Here is a 24,906-nt window from a genome sequence, read left to right on the forward strand (position 1 = left end):
GGGATAAGCTTGAAAGTAAACTGCAAGCCTGGCAGGGAAAGACAAGGGAATGGGTAGTTTCTATTTGGCTGCAAATCTATTTTAGATACTCAGCAATGGGGACAGCAAGAAGGTTGAAGAGACAAAGGAATAAAGGCAGGAATTGGTGATAATTCATATTTGAAAGAAAACTGCTAAAAAGGGAGGGAAGCATTATCTGTAAACACACAATTTCAGAAATGTTGGTTATTTCAGACTTTGAAAGGGCACAGAACACTTTGGATAACTGTTCCTGTAGGTGCTATTCTCAGAGAACAAATTTATCATCAGTTCTTGTGGCATATTTCAATAAACAAAGAGGCGACTGTGATAGGTATTCTAGAGGGAAAAAAAAATCAGAAACAAGAGGAATTATCCAGAATGAGTCTTTACAGAGAATAAACTATCCTATTACTGCTCAATTCTCCCCTTCACTCTGGCTTTCACAGGCCATGAGCCTATGTGTTCCATTATTCCATTAAGTACACAACATCCATGAGACTCCCTGGTTTACTCAATGACCTAACTTTCACAGTTTGGTCAGGCCATAGATAATTAAGTAGAAATTCCTGCTTTCACTTTATAATTATGCAAAGACTCCCAAGCTCTTCCCAGGTTACCTGGTCTAACCATGTGATATTTCAGTTAAGAAGGAAATCTATCTTTCTTTGGTATTGAGGGAATCAATTTAAAGCAAATATTTGGATCGAATATTCCAAATATTGGCTCTTTTTTTGTTTCTTTTTTACAGTCAAGGTAGGTATGCTGTTCTTTATTTTAAAAAGATTTATTTATAAATAGAAATATTATATATAATATATAAATAACATATATATTATATATAGCTATATATATAAAGTGTGTGTATATATATATATAAAATATATGTATAGCTATCTGGAAAGTATCTAGCCACGTAAACATTCTCATTATATTAACAATGGCTGGATACTTTCTAGACAGCACTTTTACACACACACGTGTGTATATATACACAAATATATATATACACATATATATACACAAATGTACATATTTGTTCAGTCATAAAACAGCTTCTGATAAAATGAATATTTTGAAATAAAGTTTTCTGGCCAGGCACGGTAACTTCCGTCTGTAATCCCAGCACTTTGGGAGGCAAAGGTGGGAGGATTGATCACAGCTGACTGCAAACTTGAACTCCTGAGTTCGAACAATCCCCCTGCCTCAGCCTTCTGAGTAGCTAGGACTACAGGCACGTTCCACCGTATCTGGCTGATTTTTAAAATTTTTTTGTAGAGATGGGGTCTCACTATGTTGCTCAGGCTAGTGTTAAGTGATCCTTCTGCCTTGGCCTCCCAAAGTGCTGGGATTACAGGTGTAAGCCACCATGCCTAGCAGTTTGGGATGATTCTTCACACTCTCCCATGTCGCTATTGGTGTGCAATGTCACCCTGGATCAAATCCTTTCGAGCATTAAGTCAAATTCCTTAGCCTACTCAGACTTCCGGCCTCCATCCCTCATATCTCTGGCCAGGCTATGGTGGTATGGCCCTGCCTTACTTTTCCAATCTTTTCTGCTATAATTCCCCTTCACCCACCCAGGCCACAGGCAAACTGAATGACTAGCTGCCCTCTCTTACACCATGCCTTCCCATCCATGCCTTTACTTAAGCCATTCACCTGCTAGGAATGCCCTTCCTCCTTCCTCCACCACATTCACCTGCCTTAATCCTGCTGTCTTTCACAGCCCAGCTCTGATGCTTCCCTTGCTTTTGTGGCTGGGAGTAATTTCTCTCTCCTGTAAAGTTTTGTAGCACCTTCTTAGTATATTTCTTGTGAACTTCTCACTTTGTAATATCGTTATTTATATCTGAATCTCATTTGACTCTCTAGAGCTGTGGGCAAGATCTATGATCCATTCACTGTTGTATCTTCTACAGAGCCTAGTTTCTGTATTAGAAGCTAACATAGAAGTGAGGATGCCAGATTTAGAAATAAAATGTTTAAAAGGACACATAGTTAAATTTTAATTTCAGTTGAAGGACAAATGATTTTCAAGTATATTTTTTATCTTTCATATCAAATATATGAAACATTTTAAAAATGTTCATTCCTTATCTGAAATTCAAATTTAACTGTTTTATATTTTATCTGGCAACCCTCTTAATAGACACTTACCAAATAGTTTTTAAGTGAACGAATTTCATCTAAGTGCTCCAAATTTGAGACTATGGTATCATTAGCACAGATTGAAGTACCCTCAAATAGTCATAAATTATAGGTAGTTTTGAAAAGGATCATAACGGTAATTTAGTCTAACCTCCTAGTTTTAGGATTATTAGAAAGAAAAAAAAGGATCTCTCAGAGACTTGCTCCAAATTGCACAATTAACTAATGTTCAACTATCAAAACTGGAACTGTTAAAAATAAAAAGTAGATCATGCAAGCAAGCCTCAGAGAGCTACTAGGACATAGAGAACTTCTGTACACTTGAACTGTACTTCTGTATTTGCTCAATTTACTCATTTTGGGGTTGGCATTAGTAGCTCTGTCAGCCCTAGTTTTATTGATCTATGTCTCTCTACACATTTGTACATATTGTTTCAAATTATAAAGTCTTAAGAGTCATTGACTGTCCTGTCTGATCATTCCTGCCTGCTAAATGAGATGCAATTATAAAACGCTCCCTGAAATATATTCACAGAATCAAGGAAGATGTATGTAAAATGATCTAGGTCACAATTTTGATTCACCCCACTGCTGGTAACACTTCTTTTCCCTAGATGCCCGACACATGACCTTAGGATCCTCAGGGAGCCCTGCCTGCCAGACTTAGTTCCATGCAAGGCCTTCTTTCTCCTTCCCTTTATCAAAACTTTCCTGCCCTGCTCTCATCTACTTGCCAGGTGGGAAAAGCAACCTATAAACTACGCTGAGCAAAGGTGTTAAAGGCTGACTTGGATTCAATAGGTTTAATGTGCATCTCCTCCAAGAACCAGCCCAAATGTCATACTCTCTGTGAAGACTCCGCTGATTTCCAAGGAGGTCAACTGCTTCCTTCTGGGAGCTACCACCGCACTTCTATCCACCCTCTGGTATAGTACTTCTCTTAGCTATTTATAAATACTCACAACATGCCTTCCTCTTATTTATACTGCCAACACCTAATATAGCATATGCTCAATAATAAGCAATCAATATATACTTGTTAAATAATTTTTTTTGTTAACTTTATTTAAACAGGGGATTCCTAGATATTTAATAGGCAATACAATGATTCTTTAATGATTAGAAAACCAAACATTGGGCATAATCAACAAGGAAGTCTTTTGGGTCTTGGTCTAACAAGTAGTCTTCAATTATGTCTAGCATTTCAACCTTGAAGATCTCTTCTGAGAATAGGATTATTATCGGTTCAGGAGTGTTTATAAGGCAGAGCATTATAAACCTTAAGCTGTTTTATTTCTTCTAATTATTGTCTCCACTTATGCTATCTTAAACCTCTCTCTCTCTCTCTCTCATTTTCTTTAATGACATCTTGGACAGATTCTATAACTTTCTGGTCACACTGAATGGTCAAAACAGGAGGGGAGAGGGTGAAGCATGGTATGCTTTCTGACTCCTTCCCTCCCTCCCTCCCTCCCTTTTTCTAGGTCTATTTTCTCTGAAGTTGGGGGCAGGGAGGAGGGAATAGGAGAATCAGAAGTCATCTTACAAAAAAGATCCATCTACTGGACTGAGGTGTTGGGCATTTCTGGAATCACCCTGGCTTGGAATGGCTGTGTCCTTTTCTCATGGCTTCTAATGTGGTGGTCTCTGTAGGGACAGAGTTCTTAGTTTATTGGAGACATGTTCATCTCCCTCCAGCCCCACTGCAATACCTTTTCTGGATAGGGCTCCCTCTCTCTGGGTCCTGCATGAGCTGCCTTACAGCTTCTACACCCCCACCCCAACCACTGTGTCCTTTCTCATGGAGCTTCAGAAGTGACTGTTTTTCATCCAAGTATTCTTTACTTTGGTGCTTTAACACAGTATAAATACAGGCTATCCTAGTAAGCTTCCTGACTTTAAAATATCTAAACCAGAAATAGGTACTTTCCCCCATGATTACAAACATGCTCTTCCCCCAAATTCTTTGTCAAGCTCTCTTAAACATTTCTTTCACCGTGCTCCCTTGTGCTCCAATGGGAGTTCTACAGTGGGCTATGGTTTCTACAAATCAGCAAGGATCAAGAAGACAAACTCTCCCCTTTTGTTGGCATCTCTACCTGCCATGATTTTCTTGCAGCACCCCCCTCTCACCTACCCTCTCAGACAGCTATTCTTAAGCAGGGCAAGTAGTCCTCAGCTGGCCAGCTAGGAATGATGCTACAAAACTGTGGCACTAGGGTGCCTCTCTTGATGCTGGTATATAACTATCTACAGAACTGACAGTTACAGATACAGAACTGGACTCTACAACATGGATCATTGAAACGCGGCTATACATCTTAAAACAAACATTTTCACCATCTAAAACTATCATGTTACCAGCAATTGGGGCTTGGGCAGATATTTAAGTTGTTTCTAAACTGTTACTCTGTTACTCTTGTTTCAATTTTATCTTAGCTGTAGAATTCAAAGACACTGTCAGCACTGCTTAAATTAGGATAATCCTCTAGGCTCTGTTGAATGAAACCTTACTTTCCTCTGAGACACTCAAAGTTTCACCAATTCAATTAACTTCCTATTTCTCCCCCGCCCCATGGAAGATATACAGACAGTGCTTTTTAAGAGTTGTTTCTAGGAAAAATAAAACAAATCACACGTACTCAGCATGTAACACTCAAAGGGCACTGGAATATGAAAATAATAAGTAATTACTACTCAATTTTAAAAGGAGATAAAAAAACCAAGAACTGTATTTTGCTGGAAGGAAGCTAGCACATTGTCCTGGCTTGAGCCCTCAGGCTATTTATAGATCTTGCCCAGGAAGGCCTTTGGCTCAAGATGCTGTGAACCATATTTTATGGGTTGAATTGTGTCCTCTAAAAGACATATGTTGAAGTCCTAAGCTCCAAACTCCAGAATGTGACCTTATTTGGAAATAGGGTCATTATGGAGGTAATCAAGTTAAAATGAGGTCATGAGGCTGGGCCTTAATCCAATAATTGGTGTCCTTATAAAAAAAGAAGAGTTGCATATAGAAACAACACAGGGAGAATTCCATGTAAAGATGAAGGCAGAGATTGGGGTGGTCCATTTACGAGCCAAGAAATGCCAAAGATCACCAGCAAATCACCATAAACTAGGGGAGCGGCATGGAAAAGATTCATCTTCACCTCTCTCAGAAGGACCAACCCTGCAGACACCTTGATCTTGTACTTCTGTTAGGTAGATAGGGTAGGATTCCAGGTCTCCTAGGGACAAAAGTGGGTACTCTTGACTTGGTACAATTGCCCCGCCTGGAAAGAAGAACAAGGGTGGGCCCCAGGCCCCCATCTTGGTCCTGCCCCACCCTAATTCTCTCCTGAACACAGAGGACTCTCTAGCCCACAGGCCAAGCAGCATAGGTACCATAGAGTCTGGAATTGAATAGAATAACCTGCATATATAAGTAATGCAACTCCCAACTGTCCAATCTAAGTGGTTCCATGGTGACGTCTGAGCCACTAGGAAGGTTCCAATCTGGGCACTATAAAACAAGACTCGGACCATAACCAACCTCTTTTGTGCCCTTTCTTTCACTCTCCCTTTGCTGCAACAATGGGTCCAGATGTCATCTGTGGCATATGTATCATGCTCTATAAACCTATATCTTGCTCTTTCCCTATAATCCTATCTTTCTTTCCTCAATAAACCTCATTTTTGTGCTTGCCTTATTTGGTGTGTCTGGTCATTCTTTGGCCATGAGTGCACTAAAAACCGACATTACAGGCTAAAACTGACACCTCTAGCCTCCAGGGTTGTGAAATAATGAATTTTTGTTGTTTAAGCCATCTTGTTTGTGGTACTTGTTATGGCAGCCCTAGTGAACTGATGCACCATTTGTTGCTAATCTCTCAGTATCTGAATTCATATGAAAAGGACTCAGCTCATTCTTGGGAGCAACTCCTATAAGGGGTAAGGCTGAAACAGAGGGAGTAGCTACTGGGAATCTGATACGGTGAGGCAACTCAAAGCAGAGTTTCTTCACCCTTAGCTCTGTGGCTCCTGCTCTCTCTCCCTACCACACCACTTTTCTGAGCCAAAAAGATGGCATTGTCAAGTAACAATTGATTCTAGTAGATACTTCACTTATTCTCTTCCCTGAAATTGTTTTTCCCCATATAAGCTTAGCATTCTATATTTGTGAATTGGTAAATAGTTGGAGAACTTAAATCTTCTCAATTTTATTTGCGAAATAAAAATGAGAACTTTTTTTTTTTTTAACAGAAAGGACTTATCAAGTCATGTAGAAAAAGGCCTTCATTTACTAAGTAAGAAATCAAAAATAGAAGAAGCAGGAACCTGGGAACTAAGAAATGCTACACTTCTGCAATGTAATGGGAAGAGAGATGACTTTGGCTTCAAGAGTAATAACAAAAAAAAAAAGGAGCTTTACAAACACACAATTTGTTCAATAATAAGATTTGCAGCCAAAAGCAATGTCTAGTAACTAACTGATCAGAAATTCTTTATACTGCTCAATGAAGTACAAGGGGATTTCAGAGGAAGGAAAAGAAGTAAACTAACATTTATTGACCACCCTCACTGTGCCACGACTTTACACTCATTATCTTATTTAACTTTCATCACAGCAGCCTTATTAACCATATTGTATGAAAAAGTAAACTGAGACTTAAATGTTTAGAAATCTTCCTCAGAAAACAATGACCAGTAACTGGAAGAATGGAGATCTGAACTTAGATTTGTAATAACCTGCTAGGTTAGCAATTGTTCTTAACTCTGAGGATCACCTGCATCTGAATCGTTTGGAGAACTATTATAAAGTGATAGTTTAAAGGCCCTAAATTCAGAGATCTTGCTTTTGTTGGTGTGTGGGTGGGGTCCAAGAATTTGAGTTTCAAACAAGTTCAGCATCACACATAATTTTTATACAAGTCAGCAGTGTGCCACATGTTAAGAAATTCTTCTTTGAAAATGATTCTCAAGTGATGCATAATCTTTTATATATTAGTTTAGACTAGCTCTTGACTTCTGACATGCTCTTCCTCACTAAGCTCCTCTTTCCTTTTTTTTTTTTTTCATTTTTTTTTTTTTGTAGACAGGGTCTCGCCCTGTTGCCCAGGTTGGAGTACAGGGGTAGTATCATATCATAGCTCACTGCAGCTTCGAACTCCTAGGCTTGAGGAATCCTTCCTCAGACTCCTGAGTAGGTAGGACTACAGAAGTATACCACCATGCCTGGCTAATTTTTTAAAAAATTTTTTTGTAGAGATAGGGTCTTGCTATGTTGCCCAGGCTGCTCTCAAATTTCTGGCCTCAAGTGATCCTCCTGCTTTGGCCTCCCAAAGTCCTGGGATTACAGATGAGCCACCACGTCCAGCCATACTGTTATTATCAGTTTCATTTGTTAAACTTCTCCTTCTGCTATAGTGTGAATGTCCCCATCCCCACCCAAAAATTTATATATTGAAATCCTAACTTCCAAGATGATGGTGTTAGATGATGAGGCCTTTGGGAAGTGATTAATTCATGATAGTGAAGCCCTTGTGAATAGGATTAGTTCCCTTATAGAGGCTCAAGGGAACTCATTTGCCCCTTCTACCATGTGAAGACACAAAGGTGCCATCTATGAATAACAAAGCAGGACCTTGCCAGACACCAAATATACCAGAGCCTTAATCTTAGACTTTCCAGCCTCCGGAATGGTAAGAAATAAATTTCTGCTGGGTTATAAGCTACCCAGTTTATGATATTTTGTTACAGCAACCTGAACTGAGACACTCTTCTAAAACTTATGTTATGACAAATTTAAAAATTAAAGTAATATTTTTTTCTGAGGAACTCATTAACTCCCTTGAAATAACTGAAAACACAACAGGATATTAAAATAACAATGTCGAAAATACTGGGAATAAAAATTGAACATTAAAAAATGTTACATTGGACAAATATTTTTAGCCATTTCCAGTTTGTTTGGGCTGATAATTCCTAAGGTTCTCTGTACTAACAATATTAAAATAATATAGCTTGATGTGCAAGTTGAGGAAAAGATACTAGAGGGGTTAGAACATAACATGCCAATTTACTTCACTGGATCTGGCTTAAGGCTCATCACAACTCAGCAAAGGATGGCTACTTTATGGTTCTAAACTAAATTCCATTCGAGTTGTTAACAAAGATACTGTCTAAAGTACTACAAATGTATAGCTCAGTTCCCCAAACCACTAATAAAGAGGGACACAGCTGAGGAACTAAGTTGATTAATTAATAGGCCTGGAATGATGAAAGGATAACAAAAAGCAGATAGCTACTTTGAATCCAATGTTATTTTTCTTCTTCAGCCTCAACTCTAAACATGCATTATAAAGCCCATAAATTTAGAATCTAATTTTATTCACCCAGAACATTATGTTCACTCCATTTATCACTGTTTACTTATGTAAAAGAAAATGAAATAACTTTGTGTAAGGTTAATATTAATGCAACAGCGCCACCCAGTGAACATGCTCTGAACATAAAAATGTTACTAGAATTTATCATTTTATTAGTGTATTTTCAATACATCTATGGCCCCAGCCATTTACATAAAATTATACACTACAATAATTCAAAAACATATAAAATTACAATTACTTATTCACAATTAACTGCAGTTAAGATGTGCAAAGGATATTCTAACACTTGCAAATAAAGGATTTTGCATATTAAACGTTACCTATGTTAGCAAGCCAAAAATGTTGGCTGATAGAGATACATCACTATTTCCTTTCATATGAAGTGTTAGGCGAGTATAAAACTATGACATTTGTAGATCTTATATTATAGTACATAATTTCAAAGATTTTCTGTCACATGCTCAATATGAAATGCATGGTCATAATTTCTCTTCAGTCTACTCTTCCTGGTTAGTCATCATTTATAAGACATCAATATTATTCATGATTCATATAAGTGAACTGAATGATGGCATCAATGATACAACCACAGAATTTATAAATCAATCAATATGATGTGATCAAAAATGCTAATATGATCTCATAGCATTAAATATACTACTCTATACTGACTAGATCATAGTTGGAGAATTAAGTCCACAAAATTGAGCAGAACACTTTTTTTTAATCATCTTTTTATTTCTCATAGAAAATACAAGTATGGACGAAAAAGGCAAAAAGAACCCAAGTATATACAATAGAAAATAAAATCTCTTTTTCACTTTGACCTTCAGTGTCCCTCCCTAAGATTACTACTGTTACTTTCTCTTGTTAGATGCACCATGTTTTTAACACACTGACTGCTACACTAGAAAAGAAAAATTTTTCCTTGGGGCCATGGTGTTTTATTACAAAAATAGAATAAAAACTTTGGAAATAAAATGATCCTTTGTAATTTAATGAAAAATTTGTCATTTCTTATTATTTTCTGTGTGTGAGTTATATGCAACTTGAAAAATAGTGCATGTGGGTCCCAAGGTAAAGAGACACGTGAATTACATATCCTTCACAAGGCCCTGGGCTCAAAACTAGTGTGAGTTAAATACAACTCACATGGTAGTTAATGTGTTAAACCATATTTTAAAATTAGTTCAGCTCAATAACAAACATTGATTAGGTGTCCAATTTCTGCCAGACATGGTGTTAAGTGGTAGGAAATCAAAGGTCTTTAAGCATCAACCTTGTGTAGTAGTAGAAACAGACACAAAACAGATCATTTCCACCTTATAAACTTTTATTTTTTTAAGTATGCAAAGAATCCATTTACCTCAGACCTCTCTTACTGAATTTCAGAATCACTCATCCAGTTGCTATGTATCTAGACACTGTGACATATATGTTTCACAGGCATCCTGAGCTAGATATGTCCAAAACTAAATCATTAGTCACCTCCCAAGTGAGTTTGCTTCTGTGTTACCTAAATCAGAAACTGGCACCCCATTTATCTAGGTACTCAAGAGAGAAAATTCATTCATTCATTCATAGGTATTTATGAAGCATCTCCAGTATATAAGGGCTTATGCTAAGCGTGGATACTTGATAGCAAATTGAACTTGTTTATGGAATTTTTCTGCCCTTACAATTCAGTCACCAAATTCTGCCACTTTTACTTCCTAAATTCTTCTGAGATATATTTCCATCCACATTGGCCATAGCCTAGGATCGTATGACATCTTCTCTTCCTTGGATTACTACAATCATCTCCAAACCAGTTTCCCTCTGTCAAAGACTGACACTGTTCAATTCCTTTTTCTCAGAGTAGACAGATTCATCATCTAAATACAAACTTGATCATATTTAAACCACTCAAATATATTACTGCCTTTTAGAAGTCCAAACTCTTTTATACAGTAATGCTCTTCATGATCTGGTCCTTATTTACCTCTCCAGCTCTGTTTAGAATCTCAGTCCTTAGACTGTGTTCTCCTCTCATGCCCAGGCCTTCACAAACATTGTTACCTCTATATAGAACACTTGACTTTCATCCTTTCAATTCCTGGCTATTCTCAGACATGGAACTAATCAGACTGAATGCTTTTTTTTCTTTTCGTAATTACCTGTTTTCCTTCCCTATGAGAATGTAAGCTCTTGCAAGGCAGTTATTAGATTGGTTATTACCAAATTTTCCCATTCACTATCATATTTCCAGGCTCTAGCTCAGTGTCTGGCATATAGAAGAGCTTGATGGATATTTTTTATGTGAATAAGTGAATGCCAAGAAAGCATGGAGAAAAGTCAACTAACTGAGACTATAGAATAAGGAAAGGCTTCTTGCAAAACCTCTGACAAATAAGTAAGGATAAGGAAGAGTCAGGCAAAGAAAATAAGGATAGTCCAGACAACAGTCAACAAGAATGAGAAAATGTCTCGAAGTATAAAACAGCCCCAAGAACGAGAAGTGGGTATGATGGGAGATGAGACTAGAAAGTGATGATGGAGGCCCTAGTATACCAGGCTATGGAGTTGGACTTAAGGTGGAAGGAGACTGGGGAGGGGGATGTAGAAATTTAAGGAGGCAAGTGAAATGGTCACATTTACATTTGAGACTGGTCATTCTGGCTGCTACTTACAAGATGGATTTAGTGGTGTAGGTGGGGGTGGTAATTATGGCCGGAGGCAGTGAGATAGAATTGGTAGTGGAAATGAAAGGAAAGGATGAATTAGAGTTTGAAGGACTCAGGAGCCCTCCCAAATGGAGGAAATAAAAACCTTAACTTCAAGGGAGAGGCCAGGAATAACAGTTTTGGAATCCATGAGCAAAAAGGTTAAAACAATTAGAGTAGGTACAGGCTAAGAGGAAGACACAGGCAGAAAAACAACTCAAGACTGAAACTTTGGGAAATACTGCTTAAGAATATGCAGAGAAAGAGACTCCAAAAAAACATGAAAACAAGTAGAAAAAAATGGGAGAGATGGAGTTAGGTTCTAAAGATGGTCTGATTGATGGTATTATATGTAGCAGAAAGGTCTAAAAAGAAAAACAGTGATCAAAACATTCGTGGAGGAAGTCCATTTTATCTTCTGAGATAGACTAAAAGAGGTAGATAAATGTAGCACTGATGGAAGTAGTGGAGGCAGGAAATTAAGGTGTATGTTGCATGATGGCATTATTTTTCTCAATTAACTGGGAAAAGGGTACAGGAAATGCCTGTGGCCTCTAGGGAATCTCCATTCAAATGAATGGGTGCCTGATGGCAAGCTGAGCACAGGACCTAGTCTTAATAGTTCACCCATTCCTACCATATTAGACCAAAAGAAACAACTTTTGTCCTTACTGATCTGCTAAAAACAAAGCAGAAATAACAATTTGGAAATTTGTATCACTTAAAGAGATTTGTTTAAAGCACTAGCTACCACAGGAACACCACCTGCATTAAAATCCCAGTTGCAGTTGCCATAGTCTCACTGAACATCCCCATCACTCAAAGGTGGATTCAGTCCTTACAGGTCTGTCATTCAGCCTTTAAAGTGCAGTCTAGAAAAGGAACATGGAATTAAAATTAGAACAAGAACAGGTACAACAAATTGCAGATGCATATGAATCTGATAAGTACTTGAAACATACCTTTAAGACTACTTTGGTCTCCTTCTATTAAAGAGAAGAGTTGAGGTTGGGAAGGGGATTGAGGCAAGTGGTTAAGTTTGTAAGAAATCACTGAAAGTTATAGGATGCACCTAGGTCAGAGGCACTGGACACAGAGAGGTTGACAAACCATAAAGTCTAGTATAGGAAGGGAGGTAATGGCAGGAGGGTTGACAGGGAAAATGAAATAGTGCAGGTGAGAGTATGGAGGAACAGAAAAATATGCTATAATAGAACAAATACTGGAGTTTAATTTTCTGCAGTAGTTAGTGCTTTTATGATGATAAAATTCTGAAAGTCTAGGGTGAGAATTCTGCTGCTGCATCTTTTAACTCACACTGACCAAGTTATCAGGCAACCAAATTTTGAAAAAGTCAGACTACCCCTTGTAATTAAGATAACTTGAATAAATACTCAGTTTTTTTCATAAATAATTTCAATTCTTTTTTTTTAGATAAAGTCTTGCTCTGTTGCCTGGGCTAGAGTGCCATGGCGTCAGCCTAGCTCATAGCAACCTCAAACAGCTGGGCTCAAGGGATCCTCCTGCCTCAGCCTCCTGAGTAGCTGGGACTACAGGCACATGCCACAATGCCTGGCTAATTTTTTTCTATTTTTAGTAGAGATGGGGTCTTGTACTTGCTCAGGCAGGTCTCAAACTCCTGACCTCAAGTGACCCTCCCACCTTGGCCTCCCAGAGTGCTAGGATTACAGGCATGAGCTACCACACCTGGCCAATAATTTCAATTTTAATATATCAATTTGCCATATCGATAAATTAATCACCAAATAAATAATTTTTATTATAGATACAAGAAAATGGCACCTTGTTCTTTTCTTCCTTCACCTCATTTTTCTCTTTCTACATTGTCCATTCTAATCTTGGCTATGGTATAGGTCACTTTTTTCTTATCTAGACTCTCAACAGACATCTGCTGAGCACTTGCCATTTTTTTGGGGGGGTGGGGGGGGACAGAGTCTCACTCTGTCCCTAGGCTGGAGATGCAGTGGCACAATGATGGCTCATTATAATCTCAAACTCCTGGGTTCAGGCGATCCTCCTGCCTCAGCCTCATGAGTAGCTAAGACTACAAGCACATGCCACATATCTGGCTAATTAAAAAAAATTTTTTTTGAAGAGATTGGGTCTCACTATGTTGCCCCAAATGGTCTCATACTCCTCCTGCTTCAGCCATCCAAAATGCTGGGATTACAAGCATCAGCCAACACACCTAACCACACTTGCCATTTAAAAGACGTCTCACTAGGGACCACGTGCAAATAATAGTCAAAATAACAGCTAACCATGCTCCCAATTTTGCCACTTCACTAAGCACTTTACATGATCTAATTTCCATAACCTTCATGATGCCCTATAAAGCAGATAGGACTGTTATCACTATTTTAAAAACACAGAAGTCAGCTCAGTTAGGTTAAACAAATTGCCTAAGTCCACATATGTAGTAAGTGATGTCGTCAAAGACTTAAATCCAACTCTGATTCTAGAGCAGGCGTCCTCAAACTACCACCCCAGGGCCACGTGTGGGTGTTTTTGCCCGTTTTTTTTTTTACTTCAAAATAAGATATGTGCAGTGTGCATAGCAATTTGTTCATGGTTCTTTTTATACTATAGTCCGGCCCTCTAACAGTCTGAGGGACAGTGAACTGGCCCCCTGTTTGAAAAGTTTGAGGACGCCTGTTCTAGAGCTGTGCTCCCAGCTACTACGCGATGCTTCTCTCCCCTGCCTCTAAAGAAATAGGGTTTAGTGGAGGATGTTTATGCATAAGTTATCGATTTGATCTGGCATGTGCCTATGAGAAAGGTGTTTTTTTTCCCCCTCCTTTCCTCACTGTCTAATATTTTCTACTACTTTTGAGTTTTATGTGCAGAGGGATGAACGGAGAGAGTAAAAAGCTAAGATCAGGAGACCTGGGTTCTAATCTAGGCAGTGCCATTCAACTGTATAACTTGGAACAATAAATTTCTCCCTGCGCCTAGGTCTCTTACCTGTGAAGTGAGAGGATTTGACCAGATGAGTGTGAGGTTACTTCCACCTCTCGAAGCCAGTCTTATGAACGCAGAATCAGAGGATCTGTGTCTGCATCCTGGTTATGTTACCTGTGAACTACTGTTCTCAGCTCTCGGAGTATTTGCATACTCTCTACGATTCAGAACCCTCATTTTGAGTGGATAATGTTAGTATCTATCCGCTCCCCTTTTAATAAATCTTAAATGAGATTATGCCTACAGGCATCTAACACAGAATCTGGCTCACAATCAATGTGCAACAAATTATTATTACTCTGGGACTCTACAACTTACCCCTGTCTCACTGAGAGCCCCACGTCCTTTGTCCCTTTCACCCTGAATTATGCTAAGTCTCCTTCACTCGCTTTTGCGCTTCACCTCAGGCCCTAAAAATCGATACACGTCTTGGCGGAAACGACAACTGGAATAAATGCCCGACCCGGACTCCTCTCCCAAGCCACGGTGCTCCCACTTCCTGCGGAATCGAGGTTCCGACTGGACGCCAACTCCGCGAACAATAGTTCCGCCTGGAGCCCACCGCCTTTCATCCCAACTCAAGCCCCACCCGCCTTGAGTCTATTGAGCCCTACCGGCACCCGGCGCGGGCGGAAGTGAGTTTGGCGGGACGGGGCGGGACTTCCAGTAGGAGGCGGCAAGTTTGAAAAGTGGCAACCGTCGGTGTTGGCTGATTTTTTGACTTTGCCTGTGGCTGCTCCCCGAACTCGCCGCCTTTTTTGTGGGCGGCTGGCGCTGTAGGTGAGCGCGAGCGGGCGCGGGAGGACGGAGGAAGGGAGACTTGAGGGCGTCCTCGGCCCGCTGAGGCGCGGGCGGGCTTCGGGACTCTTGGTCTTGCAGTGTTTTCTTTGTGTGCAGGGTTGGGGAGGAGGCTGAAGAAACTAGCGCCTGGGAGGGCGGGGACGAGCCTATAGTTCATTTTTATTTGATTTGCCCTTGGTCCCAAAAAAAAAAAAAGCGCTCAGTTCCTGTGAAACTAATGGGTGTTGCCTGGTGCAGCGTGAACTGTGGAAGACGAGTCTTGAGTTGAAATTGGTCAATTCAAGCTTGCGTCTATGTATGTTTGTTAATCCATTTAGTGGGAAGGGGGGTGGTAATGGGGATTCTTTGGTTGCAGCTGGTTGTCAACTTTTTTTATAGTGCTCCATTGCTCAAGCATCTCCTAACCAAATCTAAAACCATGAACCAAAAGGCAATAGTAATATCGTGCTTAATCCAAGAGTCAGAGGAAGAGAGCAGTGTATGTATGGCACTACGCGTACGTAACACGATCATTTTTCCTTGTGCAGATTCAAAGAAGTTTTTACTTAATTCGTTGAGCTTGGGAGTCATTTCTGTTTGTTTTTGTTTAATCTCTGCCTCCTAGAATTATGATTTCCACAAACCGGTTTATTTTAGCAAACGAAGTCTGTAAAATTAAACAGATATCCTTTCAATACCTACTCTGGTCAGCATGCTGGTGTTGCAAATAAACGAGAAACCAGGGGGGTAATTAGCAGTTAATCTCTGCCACTTGCTAGGCAGAGAGGTCATCACTTTACATATATTAAGTCATATCTATACTTTATTCCATCTAAGAGCTCAAACTTTGTACTTAGAAAGTGTCTGTCTTTCTTATCACTTTCTCCACACACACATATTAATGAATAAATTGGAACTGAATTTGTACTTTGAAAGAATGGTAGAATTTGGATATTGGGGGAGATTCCAAAAGGAAACATTGGAAGTGTGGGAAAGCTAGGAGACTAATTTGGAGCAGAAAGTCCATGAGATTATTAAATGTTTTAGAAACCAAGCAGAAATTTTTGATGTGGTGGGTAAGGTGAATAATTGAAGTATTTTTGTGCAGATGTTACATGATGCATTAGGTGTTTTATAAGGATTAGTCTGATAGCAGAGTGCAAAACATTAGGAGAGGGATGAGCAATAACAATTATATTTTACACCTATGCTTTCTATAGTAATAATCTCTAATTAAATAAGATGTAGTTTACTATGGAAAAGTGACTTTTTCTGTAGTCTTTCTTTGGCCCAGTCCTTTTTATCAACAGATTTTTAAATCTAAGATTTAGATGAAAATATAGAATGCATATTTATGCAGAAAAGGACATACAATATGTGAGGCATCAAAATCTAGATTCCAAAAGATCCTAGTTCTATAATGAAATTACATAGTAGAAAATACAGGCTGGGCGAGGTGGCTCATGCCCTGTAATCCTAGCACTCTGGGAGGCTGAGGCAGGTGGATTGATCAAGGTCAGGAGTTCGAAACCAGCCTAAGCAAAAGTGAGACCCCTGTCTCTACTAAATATAGAAACAAATGAATTGACCAACTAAAAAATATATATATATAAAATTAGCCTGGCATGGTGGCGCATGCCTGTAGTCCCAGTTACTCGGGAAGCTGAGGCAGTAGGAGATTGAGGCTGCTGAGAGCTAGGCTGATGCCACGGCACTCACTCTAGTCTGGACAACAAAGTGAGACTCTGTCTCAAAAAAAAAAAAGAAAAGAAAGAAAAAGAAAATACAAATCCTCACTTAAGGTTCAAGTAATCAATTATGTAAGAAGAACATAGGAAAGTCCTGGCTTGATATATAAATGGGTCATGTTAAAGAAGTCCATGGAGTTTCAGTTGATCATAAATATATGTTTGTTGGTAAATGCTACAGTTGTGGACTAGATCAGCAGAGGCTATTGCCTACTGTATGAATACTTTGCCCTAGGCAGACCCTGTCAGTTTGAGTATTGCACTTTAAGAAGACATTGACCAAATAGTGTGCTTTGATATTATTTTTTTATTTCAAAATATTAACAGAGTACGTGTTTTTGTTACCGGATACTTAAATAATGCTTAAATCAGGGCTTTTGGTGTGCCCATCACCAGAATAGTGTTCATTGTACTTAAAAGGTAGGTTTTTAGCCCTCTTCCCCACCCCTTGTCTTGGTTTCTCATGTCCTTTATATCACTTTGTGCCCCATGTGTACCCATTGTTTAGCTCCCATTTAGTAGTGAGAACATACGGTGTTTGGTGTTCCATTCCTGAGATACTTCACTTAGGATAATGGTCTCCAGTTCCCCAAATAGTATGTTTTAGAGGAAGGTGGATAGGATGGTAAAGTTTCTAAAACGATGTCATATAAGTAGTATTTTAAATTTACATACAGCCATACACAAAGAAATTTTACTTAGAGAAGAGAGGGATTAACAGAGGTGTGATAGCTTTCTTCACATTTTTGAAAGTGGTGTCATGTAAACATATTCTATATATATTAATAAATATATTCTATTTAGTTGCAGTGACTAGAAATAGGACCAGTAGGTAAAATTACAGGAAAATATATTTCTAGCCATAAGGAAGAGTTATCTAATTTAGAGCCATATTAAAGTAGGAAAAAGTTGCTTTGGGAGTTAGTGAATTCTGTGATGTTTTCAAACTTTCAAGCAGAAATGGGAAGTTATTTAATAATCTTTTAGAATGGCTTCCTATATTCATTAGAGGTTAGGCAAGTTGGCAGAGCTTCTTTTTAACCCTAATATTCTAGGAAACATTAGAGGGCTAAAGAAATAGATTTCCAGAATTGTGAAAATTCAGTTTGCTTGCATAATGGAATATATTCACTTTGGCTTTCTGGAATCATGCAGCTTCACTGGACAGTAGGGGATCTGTAGGTAACTAAATAGGTATTTAAGTAAGTGGCTGAGACAATGGCTTCTATTGCTGCTTCTCTTCCTCTTACAATTGCTGTTCTCCTAGTCACAGGGAGAGAGATGAAGAGAATGAAAAGGTCTTAGCCTACCAGGTTCACATAATGTAGTGTCAGAGTTCTGTGAACATAATTCCTATAATTGTGACAAGTATTATGACAGAGTTAAATGCAAGGTTCTAGGACAAGTTTTCTTAACCTCAGCATCATTGACATTTTGAACCAGATAGGTCTTTGCTCTGGGGGGGGTCACCCCATGCATTATAGGATATTTATCAGCTTCCCTGGTCTCTACTCATTAGATTTTAATAGCACCTTCACACCTGTTCCAACATCTGAAAATGTCTACAAACATTTCCAGATGTGCACTGGGCGGGAGGGCATAATTGGAGAACTACTACTCTAGGGGACACAGGTAGGAATAATTAGGACATTAGGATAAGTGGTTGTTTTGTTTTGATTTTTTTTAATTCCCACTTTGGTGATAGGAATTCCTGCCAATTACAATATCTATTCTTTATTTTTTTTTCTCCTTTCCTATTTGCATTTTAACCTTATTAATCATCTCACTTAGTATGGAGGATAGGATGTCAAATCAGAATATAATTCTACTCTATATTGCTTTTGTTAATGGTGTTGCCTTATATCCCTTGCTTTGATAATTAAATCTTAGGATTGATCTTGTTAAGCCCTCTGACCTCTAAATGTAGAAAAGAAGCCCATGGTTTCTCATCTATCAATTCAATCAGTTCTCCTTCCCACGTGAAAAAGAACAGTATTAGGAAAATTAGCAGAAAATGACTGTGACACTTTAGAATAAAAGTTATTTTAGGATATATATGCACATATTTGTTTTTATTTTACTAGGTTATTTGATGATAATTAACACTACTGTGGGTAGCACAAAATTGGCTTGTTAATTTTGCCTTACCATTTACCAGTTTCCAGATGATAAGAACTACTACTGATTGTGTGGTATTTCTGATCTTTATTTTTCTTCCTTCAGATTAGCAGGAAACTCCCAAGATGGAAACGTTGTCTTTCCCCAGATATAATGTAGCTGAGATCGTGGTCCATATCCGCAACAAGATCTTAACAGGAGGTGATGGTAAAAACCTCTCCAAGAGTGATCTTTATCCAAATCCAAAGGTAAAATGTGGTTATGTGTGCATGTGAATAATGGAATTTGAGAATAAAGTAAGATACTAGGTCTATAGTGTGGCAAGAAAGGTATATACACTCCTATTTTATGTGGGCCAGTCATTTTGATCCAGAGAAAATCTCTCACCTCAAGTAATTTTAAAATAACAGTAAGTTTATATGTGGGACAACATCATATTCCCATTAGGATTCAATTCTTTAATGTGGTCGTTTTCTTATAAAAAAAATAACTTTTAAACCATATTAAAGTATATTAAATTTTTTATTATTATTGCAATGGTGGTCTGAGAGTATACTTTATTGGTAGGGCTTGAAAGAACTTATTCCAAGTGGTTTCCAATCACAAAAAGTGCTTAGAAACTATTCTCTTCGGAACCTTACAGATTAATTTTCTTGCATTATGCCCCAGGGGGAATTGAGTTGTTTTGACAGGCATTGTTCTTTATATCTTTAGTTATTAAATACAAAAATGAACTATTTATGTGTCACAGAAAATCCCAGAGTCTCCTTCCAGTTTCCCGTCTTGATCTTGAAGTGATAACGTAGTAAAATCTGGTTTTACTGATGTAGAAACTCAAACTTTTTGCTCTCAGTACTTATTTAAAATGGAAGTAATAATCTCAGAATAAACGATAGGCCTTTCAATTGAATAAATTTAGCTTTATGAAAAGATTACCATATTTTCCCTATGTTTTTCATTTTACTGCTTATCCAATAAACACATATATTTGGATCAGAACAGGTTCACAAGCCAGCATTTAGGAACTGCTCATTTAGAAAATAAGATTTTTTAAATCCCCTAATACCCTATTAAATTTATACCTCCTACATCAAATGTTCCCTTAAACTTTAAATAAAAGGAAACCTTAATATCTATAGCAACAAACAAGGTTTCTCATGGTCTTTTTAAAAAGGTACATCCTTAGTGTGCCATTGCTTTTGCCACATGCCTGACAGCCTGTTCTAAGAGGCTCACCGTTTTCCCCCTTCCTTAGGGAGGATGGGTTGCTTGGATTGGATTTGGACATACCTGCTCTCATTCTTAAACATCTTATTTCATTGACCACTCATTATATACCAGCAAACTAAGTGTCACATGTTTTAAAATTTGGAAAAATTAAGGACTATTTCAAGGGAAATAGAGTAATTTTGTGGCCTTTTTCTTCTTTACTTTCATTGACTAATATTAGATGATAACGACGATAGTGATACAGTTTTAGAATCATGCATCAGAGTATTAAAAGTTATTTTTCTGTTGTAGCCTGAAGTCTTGTACATGATCTACATGAGAGCCTTACAGATAGTATATGGAGTTCGCCTGGAGCATTTTTACATGGTGAGTTTAAGATGAGGCAAAACATGATTTTTTGCTCCATTTCTCCTGCTCATAATGCATACTGGCTTTTAAGATAGGAAGTTCTTGACTTTATTGTTAACAAATTCAAAGACTTACAAAATTAATGTTGCTTGCAAAAGAATCTTAGGTACAGTAGTAATCATTTATATTGATAGCTTTAGTAAGACAAAAAACATAGTGAAAGACTTAAAGGACACTTGCACATTATTGATGCTGTGCAATTGTTCACAGATTTATAAGTTTGTCTTCAGAGACTATAATAAACAACAGCGAAGTTTTCATATCCTCTTCTCAGGAAGGACTGCCAAATTAATGCAGATGTTAGGTAGTAAGATTGAAACAAGGTGAGGCAACTGCGCTTATAGCAAATTAGGTGTTAGTAGGAAAGGTAATTTTTCTTTTTTTGTTGTTGTGAAATCACAAGGGCATCATCTAAAGATGCACTCAAAATGTAATGTCTTTGGAATCTCACCAATATGATTGCATATTTGAAATTTGTTTAAAAGTCAAAAGCTTTGCCACTTACTTGCTATGAAACTTTGCTAGTTTCAAAGACGCTAAGCTTGGTTTCTTTGTCTATAAAATAAGGATAGCACTATGTAATAGGGTTGTAAAAATTAGAAGAGAATACATGTAAAATACCTAGCATAGTACCTGATATTTAGTAAATGCTAACCATTAATCCTTCATTTTTTTAATTCATTTAAAAATCTTTACCCACTGAACCTAGCATTATTACTTTTAACGACAACTCTAGCTTTGTACTATGATCTTTATTATTTAAGCATTTTAATTTAATTATAACAAGTTAATATATTTTGATCTTAATATGTAATTAAGGTTTCTTATGTTTGAAGATTTTTCTCATGCTGTCTAATCAATATGTAATTTAGATTTTGTGATTTATCACATTTAGATGCCAGTGAACTCTGAAGTCATGTATCCACATTTAATGGAAGGCTTCTTACCATTCAGCAATTTATTTACTCATCTGTGAGTACAGAATGGTTTTATTGTCTTAGTCTACATTTATATTTACATTACATTAAGCTTTCTTAATGACATGATTTTCTTTAGGAAAGAATTTCTGCCATCTTTCTCTTTATTCCATTCCATAAACATTCAAAATTGTAGACTGCCACCAAACAGAACTGCTTCCACCTATGGCACTTTTTCAGAATGCTTTCAAGGGAAGTTCTAAGATGTTATAAATCTAAAATTATTTGCCATCTTTGTGAAGGCTTTTGTGTTCTTAAAGAGAGTGTCTCCAGTTAGAATCTATAACTATATTCATGGTATTGCATGAATACATTAGTAGCATACAGAAAAAATAGATTTCAGTGCCATAGAATTATGCATTGTAGTAGACTTCTGGCTTTGTCTTTTGATACTGACAAATATATTGAGAAATCTCTTTTTGAAAATAGATGTTTATATCCTATGGCTTAGTATATAATTTACAATATACTTTTCAATATTCTTTCTCCACTTCATCTTCAAGGGACTCATTTATGCCCATCTGCCGGGTGAATGACTTTGAGACTGCTGATATTTTATATCCAAGTAAGTGAGAATTTAAAACAATTTTTAATGTCTGGCTTCAATCTACCATTTTACCTTTCCATCGATAAATGTAAAAAAAAAAAAAAACTTCAAGGAAACTGGTTTTAGAAAGTGTTTTTCATTTTTAAGGACGAATTTTTTTAATATCTTATTGTAATTTTTTTCCTTTGTACACCCACAGAAAAGCTATTTTTCTAATTATTTTTAACTCCTTCCATTTTAAAAGTTCTATGAATTTGGGAATACAAATATAAATAATATACCACTGTGTTTACATACCAATTTTATCAAATGTAACAATTACTTTTTACCATGAAGAAATTATCTTTTGGCACTAATAAGAATAGTCATGATGCTGTATTGTAAAATTCTAGCTTTGCTAGAATTAAGTATGCCTTAATTCATTTGACTCTTTTATTTATTCATCAAGTTATTTTATGTTGCAAGAGATTTGCTGTGTGCTATTTAAAAATTTGTTTTTCACCCTCTTTTGGAACTCTTAACTTTTTTGTTTGATTTATTGACATAAATTTACACACAATAAAATTCACCAATTGTAAGTATAAATCAGATGAGTTTTAACACGTGTATATAGTTATGTAACCACTGCCACAATCTTATATAGAACATTTCCAGGAACCCCCAAAATTTCCTCATGTCTTTTTGCAGTCTCCTTTGGTTCCTTCTATTCCCTGGCAAACATGGATCTGCTTTCTATCACTAGTTTTGACTCTTCTAAAATTTAATATAAATGAAATCCTATAATCTGTAATCATTTGTGTCTGGCTTCTTTAAGAATAATGCTTTTGAGATTTATCCATGTTATTGCAATTATTTGTTGTTTGTTTCTTTTTATTTTGGAGTGTTCTATTATAAGTATATACCACAATTTATCTATCCATTGACCAGTTGGTAAACATTTGAATTGTTTCTAATATTTGGCCATTATGGACAAAGCTGCTATGAACATTGACATACAAGTCTTTGGGTGAACATGTCTTCATTTCTCTGGATAAATACCTAGGAGTTGAAATGCTGGTTCATATGGTAAGTACATGCTTAATTTCTTAAGAAACTGTCAAACTTTTCCAAAGTGGTTGCATCACTGCTAGCAATATATGATAATTTCAGTTGTTCCACGTTCACCCTGGACTTGGTATTGTAAGTTTTTTATTTGTTTGTTTTTTGGATTTTTTTTTTTTTTTTTGAGGCAGAGTCTCACTCTGTTGTCTGGGCTAGAGTGCCGAGGCATTAGCCTCGGTTACAGCAACCTAAAACTCTTGGGCTCAAGCGACCCTCGTGCCTCAGCTTCCTGAGTAGCTGGGACTATAGGTGCATGTCACCACACCTGGCTAATTTTTTCTGTTTTTAGTGGAGACAGGGTCTCATTTTTGCTCGGGCTGGTCTTGAACTCCTGACTTCAAGCAGTCCTCCCACCTTGGCCTCCCAGAGTGCTAGGGATTACAGGTGTGAGCCACCACACCCGGCCTGGTATTTAATTTTAGTTTACATTTCCCTGATGACTAATAATAATGAGCATATTTTTGTATGCTTATTTGCTATATATATATCTTCTTTGATAAAGTTAATATTTGAATCATTTGCCTTTGTTTTAAATTGAATTGTTTGTCTTACTGAGTTGAAAGCCTTCCTTAGATATTTTGGAAACAAGTTGTTTATAAAATACATATTATGCAAATATTTTCTCCTAATCTATTACTTGCTTTCTCAATTTCATAAGTATCTTTTGAAGAGCAAAATAAATTTCAATTTTGAAGATTCTAATTGATCAATTTTTTATTTTATGATTTATAAAACCATTTTTTTTATGTCCTATTAAGAAATTTTATTCTAGGGTTGCTAAGAGTTACTCCTATATTTTGCTTCAGGAGTATTATAGTTTTAGCTTCTTTTATTGTTTAGTGTTTGAATTTTTATATATGGAATGAGGTTTTGTCTTTTTGCTTATGGATATCAAATTACTCTAGCATCTTTTGTTGAGAAGATTATCTCTTCCCCACTGACTTGCCTTGATACTTTTTGTCAAAAACCAATTGACCAACCATTATATCCCTATGAGAATGGCAAAAATCCAAAACAGTGACAATACCAAATGCTGATGAGGATATGGAACAACAGGAACTCTCATTGTTTGCTGGTGGGAATACAAAATGGTACAGCCACTTTGCATGATAATTTGTCAGCTTCTTACAAAACTAAACATACTCTTACCATACAGTCCAACAATTGTGCTCCTTAGTATTTACCCAACCCCTTACTTATGTTTACACAAAAACATGCACACAGATGTTTAGAGCATCTTTATTCTCGATTATGAGAATTTGGAAGCAACCAAGATGTCCTTCAGTAGATAAATGAATAAGCAAACTGTGATACATCCAGACAATGGAATATTACTCAGTGCTAAAAGGAAATTAGCAATCAAGCCATGAAAAGACACAGAGGAATCTTAAATGCATATTACTAAGTGAAAAGAAGCCAGTCTGAAAAGGCTACACAGCTATGTGATACCCTGGAAAAGGCAAAACTATAGAGGCAGTAAAAAGATCAGTGGTTGGCAGGGATTAGGGGTGAAGGAGGGACGTGTAGGCAGGGCATGAGAATTTTAGGTCAGTAAAACCACTCTAATGGTAGATACACGTCATTATGCATTTGTCCAAACTCATAGACTGTACAACAGCAGAAGTGAGCCCTAAAGAAAGCTACAGATTTGGGGTGATAATGACATGTCAGTGCAGGTTCATCAGTTGTAGCAAATGTACCACTCAAGTGGGGGATGCTGATGGAGGAAGCCATACATGTGTGGGGATATGGGCTGTATGGTAACTGTCT

At 37.3% G+C, this 24,906-nt stretch overlaps 1 protein-coding gene across 4 annotated transcripts in view; it reads left to right on the plus strand.

The window, feature by feature from the left end:
* Window positions 1-14,892: 14,892 nt before the first annotated feature.
* The window catches only part of NUF2 (NUF2 component of NDC80 kinetochore complex), a 33,807-nt gene continuing 23,793 nt past the window's right edge, over window positions 14,893-24,906 (plus strand). Inside the window, exons 1-5 of one of the 4 annotated variants that reach the window (XM_012768662.2) lie at window positions 14,893-15,007; window positions 18,979-19,121; window positions 20,395-20,469; window positions 21,407-21,483; window positions 21,992-22,053. In XM_012768662.2, the coding sequence (XP_012624116.1) occupies window positions 18,999-19,121; window positions 20,395-20,469; window positions 21,407-21,483; window positions 21,992-22,053 (337 nt within the window). In that variant the 5' untranslated portion in view covers window positions 14,893-15,007; window positions 18,979-18,998. Of the gene's footprint in view, window positions 15,008-15,252; window positions 15,324-18,170; window positions 18,388-18,978; window positions 19,122-20,394; window positions 20,470-21,406; window positions 21,484-21,991; window positions 22,054-24,906 lie in introns of those variants that run through there. The other 3 variants (XM_076000346.1, XM_076000345.1, XM_012768661.3) reach the window with 3 other exon arrangements.

The sequence above is a fragment of the Microcebus murinus genome, chromosome 2, assembly GCF_040939455.1.
Source record: "Microcebus murinus isolate Inina chromosome 2, M.murinus_Inina_mat1.0, whole genome shotgun sequence".
Taxonomy (NCBI): Eukaryota; Metazoa; Chordata; class Mammalia; order Primates; family Cheirogaleidae; genus Microcebus; species Microcebus murinus.